The 6505-nt window shown below is 47.6% G+C and overlaps 1 protein-coding gene across 1 annotated transcript; it reads right to left on the reverse strand.

The window, feature by feature from the left end:
- Positions 1-1309: 1309 nt before the first annotated feature.
- On the reverse strand, positions 1310-6260 carry WNT8A (Wnt family member 8A). Its single transcript, XM_008691571.2, has 6 exons — positions 5996-6260; positions 5864-5897; positions 5530-5668; positions 4254-4379; positions 3402-3544; positions 1310-2292 (listed from the first exon to the last, which is right to left on the reverse strand). Exons 1-6 carry the CDS (start codon positions 6061-6063, stop codon positions 1747-1749), a joined length of 1056 nt encoding a protein of 351 aa, XP_008689793.2. The 5' UTR covers positions 6064-6260; the 3' UTR covers positions 1310-1746.
- Positions 6261-6505: the final 245 nt, after the last annotated feature.

The raw sequence follows: 6505 nt of genomic DNA on the forward strand, positions 1-6505 counted from the left end.
CCCTGAGATCAAGAGTAGCATGACTTAACTGAGCCAGCCAGGTGCCCCAGTATTTTCCTGTTTTTAAAAACAAAATTGGGTTATCCTGAACATGCTGTTTTGTAATTAATTTTATTCACTTAATATATCATGTATGTTTTTCATGTTGCTAAGCGTTTCTCCAGAATATTATTTTAATGGTTCATATTCCATTGTGGGGCCATGATTTAACTAGTTTGCCCTACTGTTGAACATTTAAATTGTTTTCTAATTTAAAACGTTCAGCTGAGAGTGTTTCCCCACTCTTGGTGATCAGTCATTTTATTTGTTTATTCAACATATCTGAAATACCTCCTCCCTGCAGGGAGCTTGGCCTTTGCACAGAGGGGAGACTCCCAAGGCTGAGATGCTCAGATTTAGGAGACCAGTTGTGGAGCCCCCAGGGGCTCCCTGCCCCAAGATTGCCATGGAAGATGCAGGAGTGCAAATGAGGAAGGTAGAATCCACAACTTTCCTAGTCTCTTGTCCAGGTTCTCCCCAAAGCATACAGACACCCCAGGAAGCCCAAGTTAAGAGAGCAAACACACTTTGAATATGGTTCAAGTTCAAAGGGCTTCCTTGTCCCTCAAGTTTCTTAGGTTGCATTAAAATAACATCTTCTAAATCTGGGAGTCTGGATTGTTTTCCTATTGGCCAGTTCCTGGTTCTCAATTATATTATCTCTCAAACACTGATATCTAGGGGGTTGGATATTTCCAGTTCCCTTAGCCTTTTGCATAATTGGAATATACAAGCAGGGTTTCCCATTCCTTTTCTTAAACTATGGTTTCTAAAGGGAGAAATAAAAGTCTCAGGTGGATAGATAGTCTTGTGTTTATTGCAAAATGAAGTTGAGTTCCCAATCTGGGAAAATAACCAAACAGTCATTTTACAGCTCTTTGGGGAAAAAAAAAAATCCCTCTTTGGGTGGGGTGGTGGAGGGGAGACTTATCTAGATAAGTTGGGGTCACCTGCCCACTTCCTATGACCATTCTTTTTCCATGGCTACAGAGGTGGTTTCTGAGCTGGGAAAAGTCCTCAGCTTATGTTTGGTCCTAGTTCCCCCAGGGTTTTGTGGGGAGAACTTTTTTTTTTTTTTTAAGTAAGCTCTGTGCCCAATGTGGGGCTTTAACTCAAAACCCCAAGATCAAGAGTCACATGCTCTACCAACTGAGCCAATCAGGCGCCCTGAGAACTTTTTAAAAGTGCATACTCAGACGAAAACTCTAACACCCTAAAAACCTCCCACTAGGCAGGTCTATGGTCTCTGCCCCCCTTATCTGCGTGAACATGTACTTGGTCTTTCTGGAGCTAGCCAGCATCGGGGAAGGTTGCTCCTTCAGAAGTCTGGACGGAACTCTTTGTTTTTTGCTTCCATTCCCTCTGAAACTACAGTGACAAGTACTTTGACAGTCCCTCTGGATAAGAGCCCCAAACCAAACAACTCTCTAGCAAGCTGCAAAAGGACAGGCACAAAGACCGGGAAATAACTTGCAGGAGAGGTGAAATGGGGTCTGCCCACATTAGAATGCCAGGCTCCAATTTCAACACTGTCAAGAATATGCTGGATCACCTTGGGCCTCCATTTCCCCGTGAATTGCAGATATGAAGAGGGCTACAGATCAACCCTGTGATTTTCCAGTTGTTTTGAATTCATTCTCTCTGAGAAAGAAACTGTGTCCCCCTCCATTGTCATACAACCAAGCAGCGACTCTGTGTGGGCTGCTGTCAGGCACTGGCCTTGCCTCGGGACCAGGCACTGCCTGGGGAGCTTGAGCAGTAGTACTTGTTCACCACCTGCCTACACTGGTCACACCGGACTGTACAGCACCACTGGAATTTGCAGTTACAGCTGCTGATAGCCTCAGTTCTTCTCTCTTCCACCTGCAGGCCGCACTCCGTGCACAAGCGCCCGCAGCTGCGCTGCTCCCACCTGGATGTGTTGTGGCTGTTCTGCAGACACTCCCGACCTTCTGTGCCATGGACGCCCAGGCTGGAATTGCGGGTACAGTAATCTGGAGATTCCTCTAAAAAGATCAGTTCAGCCTCGGCACTAGGAAGGAAGGCCTCAGTGGGTGCCCAGCGGCCCTCAGCGCTGTTGCCAGCCCGCAACTGCCGCTTATCCATCTCAATTTTCAGGGCCCGGTCATACTTGGCCTTCAGGTAGTCGCCCATCTCCCGGAAGTCAGCCAGCTGCAGCCAGCATGTCTGGATGCTGCAGCTCCCGGAGATGCCATGACATTTGCAGGTCCTCTTCATGATGGCTCTCACGGCCTTCAGAGAGAAAGGGAGAGAGAATGACTCTGGGGAGGGAGGACCGAAGGCCAGCAATTAAATGGGATATTTTATTTTAGAGTTGTGCTGCTTAACTTTGGAGGAGCATCAGAGTTACTGGGGAGGCCCGTGAAAAATGCTATTCCTGGGCCCTACCTCAGATCTTCTCAGCTGGAGTGTTCGGGGTGTAAAGGCCTTGGTAAGGGTGATTTTAAAGCACCCTTCGGTGTTCTTTGGGAAAAACAGGCAAGTGTTGAGGAAGTTGCAGGAATCGGGAAACCTAGGCTCTAGGCCCAGCTCCATCACTTGCTGAGCTTGTTTTTCTCTCTCATTGGAATAAGAATGATCAAGAGAGTACTGTGTGAATTAAAGAAGAAAATAGGATCATTGGCACTATTATTGTCTCCAAGGTAGGGGCTGGATTATTGGTGAGAGTTTGGATTTGTCCTCTCCCAGAGGCAAGGGAGCTCATGCAGTCAATTACTCGTGTGTGTAAATGCCTTGAAACCTCTTCCCCTTGCTCTGGGCAACCAGGTCATCCAGATATAGGTTCAAAGGAAATTTTTATGCTCTTAGCTTTAAATCCAAATTGCTTTCAGATTTGAGTTCAGAACACTCCAGAAGTTTTGGGGGAGAACAGACCCTCCAGAGAAGCCTAGATCAGTCCCAATTCCTCGAAGTCCTGACAGATCTTAGGATACAGGTTGGATGATAACCCCCCATTAATTTCCTAGAACACACACATTGAAATGGTTAAAATTTGAAGTCATGAAAGCAAGGCTTTGGTACTGTATTGTTCTGTGTTCTCAGAAACCTGCCTGTGGAAGGGGCTAGACCATAAGGATTAGTAATAACATTAAAGTAGAAGATCTGAGTTTATTGCCTGGTTCTGATGCTTATTGGTTGTATTATGTTGGCCAAGCTACTTGGCTTGCCCTGAACTGGCTTTGTCATCCAAAGAATGGGGGTAGCCATCCCAGTCCTGATCGGTGGTGTAAGGATGACACATGGGTATGAGACAGCTCTTGGTAAGTTGTGAAGGGCTGTACAGATGTGAGGCTCTTGCCAGTACTGTTCCTGATGGTTCACTTGTGGACTCCTATACCTACCAGCCTGCCTGCCCTGTTGTTGTGAAGATTCATCAGGGCTCTGGCATCCTTTCCCTTTTCCAGGCTGTCCACAAAGAGTTTGGAGATCCTTTCCCCAAATTCCACATTGTCACTGCAGCCTCCCCAGATCCAGCCATGACCTCCTGCACATAAGGAAAGAATAAGTTCTGCACACATTTCCCTGCTAAGTTTCAGGAGAAGAGTCAAGGTCACTTTGGCTAACATAGCCAAACCATCCCCCCAAGAGCTCTAGAAGCATATAATGCTGCTGGTGAGACCAGGAACTGGAGGTGTGCAGGGTGGGTGGGTGAGGTCCTTTTCACAAAGCCAGCTGCTCACCATTCGGGTACTTTCCATCTCTAGGCAATTAGTCTATATACCCTCAGTAAAGATAGGCCTACTGAGCCTGGCCTACATGATCTTAGAGGTTCATTGCAGCTCAAACATTCTCAAATTCTGCACCATTACCCTACAGTAGTCTTGTTAGAGCCACCTCCTCCACCTTTAATGACAAATCTGAGTCTCTTAGATGGTCTACAAATAACTGAGTAGCTCTGGATTATGGCCAAGCTGTTCTCAGCCTGAAACTGGAGGGTCAGCTTTAAGCTCTCTTTGATCTTCTCATTCCTAGATGTCTTGTTGGTTTTAGAGCTCAGTGCTACTTGGTGATCCTAGAATCATGGACCCAGGTTCAACTTGTGGAAGGGTCCAGGAGCTCCCGGTAAGAAGTTGCTGCTAGCATCTAGGGGGTTGAAGGACCTGTGTCCCCTAGCCTTTCCCTGGAAGACCTTAGCCTGCACGTAGCTCTGCCTCCCTCACTTCTTCCCACCCACATCAGAGCGCACAACTTACCTGTTTTACCATTTTTCGACTCATCACAGCCACAGTTTTCAAAGTCGCCCATGCTACAGTTCTTGGTGATGGTGTACATGACCCCAGCAGAGCTGATGGCATGAATGAAGGAGGTCTCCCTGGTGGCTTTGGAGAGAAAGAGGGGACTGGAAACTTGGACTCTGATGACTCAAAGCAGAGGCTTTGGAAAAGCAATTGTTTCTCTCCCCTGGCCCCGGCCCCTTTGGGTTTAAGAGGGTGCTCTTCTCCTTGAGAGAACAGTGCATGTCTTTCCAGCATCCTTACTTCTTTCAGGCAGACGTGAGTATTCCCACGGGGCTGGGGACAGTAAAACTCAGAGAGTGATGTGACCAAGGCCACTCTCCTCACCATTTGTATTGGGACCAAGACCCTGCTCTTCTGAAATCCAGCCTGGGCTTCTGTTCATTAGCCACTGCTTCTGGTCCTTGGGCAATGGGGGACTTAGGGCCATGGAGCTGTCTTAGGAAAGAGAGAAGGGCCTTTTCTTCCTTCTGACATGAAGCAGGAACTACATAATAATCATAATGATTGTGGCTACCATTTACTGAGCTCTTATCTTACTAAACTCTTTAAAAAACATTGTCCTGTTTCATTTCCACACACTCCCGATTCTGTCTGTATACCCCATGGGAAGATACTTCTCTTCATGCACATCTTCTTTACTCCCTTCCCCCTACCTCTTCTCAGGCAACTCTCTATTGTTTGTATATAAACAAGCTTTATGTAAACTACATACAGTTATAAAGAGGTGCACAGGTGCATACACACATGCGCACACACACACACACACACAAGACACAGCTCAATGCGATTTTTCAACTTCTCTCTTTGGATTTTATGACAGCTGGGCAGGTGGGAAACTCCTCAGGGGCTACAAACACAGGGCCATTTCCCTGTTTTTATTTCATACAATTCAGTGCAAGGTAAGTGTATACAAACACACAAATACAGGCATGCTTTTAAAAAATAGAGAAATGGTTACAGTCGTATGGAAATACCTTTGTATTCACCTCATTCAACCCTTACAGTAATGGGGAGCTAAACAGAGCTGGCCTTATTGACCCAATGACAAAACTGGGGTTGAGAGAGGATGTAACTGACTCGGGGTTTCACAGCAAGGAAGTGGCAGATGAGCAGATCACTGATCCCTTTTTCATTTCACTGTGCATAGAGATGTCATACATACAACACATACACATAACTGCAAGTCCACCTCCATGCACACATACCCCTTCATGCAGGTGCACAAACTTACCACTTCTCAGCCTGTTGTGAGTGGAAAGCTGGAGAGCATTTTCTGGGCAGTTCCAGCGTTCCCAAGCAAATTGGAACTTACACTCCTCAATGCCACTCTGGGCACCCAGGGCCACGCTGGTCGTGTAGGTCAGATAGGCCTGGCAAAGGGAAAAGGGCTATGAAGTTCAGCCCTGGCTCTGCTCGGGTCATCTGGGGTTGCGGGAAGCAGACAGGACTCAAATAGGTTAGCTCCCCAGGAAGGAACAATTATGGGCTCCTCTGGGTGAGGGACTTCTGGCACTGTCTCCCCTCCCCTCTTTTCTTTCCCCAGAAGAGCCAGAGGACCATCCTACCTTGGGACCTGTTATCAGGAAATTGTTCACTGACCTATTGAAAAGAGAAAAAGTGAGGCAGTGGTGAATGGGGATGAGAAATGGGGTTTCCTTCGTGGAGAGTGGGGAAGGTAGGGCGGGGGAAGGACTTACCAGGCCAAGGCACTGAAGGTGGCATAGCATATGCCCACAGCTACCCTGAGCATAAACAAGTCCCCCATGGCCTTGCTCACCCCCAGGGGACCAGGTCCAGGCCAGGGCCAACTCCAGAGAAGTGAGGAGAGGGCAGGGTCTTTCTCAGTATTTATGTGGGGAAATTCTGAATGGCCAAGGGGGAAAAATCAACAGCTCTTCTCATTTGTCCCTCACTGGCAGGGCTGCAGGAGCCACTGACCCAATGGGGGACCAGGAAGGAAGGACGCAGCCCAAAGCCTCCAAAGGAAAGCCCCGCCCCACCCCGCCCCACCAGCCCTTCTTCCCTCCCAGGCTGACAGAGGGGCTGAAGGCTTTCCCTACCCTTGAGGTTTCTTTCCTCTATAAATCAGACTTATCTCTTCCTGCTTCATGGCTCATTTCTCAGAATCTTGTAGCTTGGAGCAGATGAGGTTCCCAACCCTGAAGGTAGGTTACCAATTTCTCAGAGTTACAGTGTCCTCATCTATC

Source organism: Ursus maritimus, unplaced genomic scaffold (genome assembly GCF_017311325.1).
Source record: "Ursus maritimus isolate PB19 unplaced genomic scaffold, ASM1731132v1 scaffold_5, whole genome shotgun sequence".
Classification (NCBI taxonomy): Eukaryota; Metazoa; Chordata; class Mammalia; order Carnivora; family Ursidae; genus Ursus; species Ursus maritimus.

Bases quoted from the DNA above. Each gene is read 5' to 3' on its own strand.
- WNT8A (XM_008691571.2), bottom strand. From the start codon at position 6,063: ATGGGGGACTTGTTTATGCTCAGGGTAGCTGTGGGCATATGCTATGCC. The intron at 4,380-5,529 runs GTAAGTTTGTGC...TTCTCTCCAAAG, and splicing joins TCACAACAGGCTGAGAAGTG to CCACCAGGGAGACCTCCTTC. The intron at 2,293-3,401 runs GTAGGTATAGGA...TTCTCTCTGAAG, and splicing joins ACAACAGGGCAGGCAGGCTG to GCCGTGAGAGCCATCATGAA.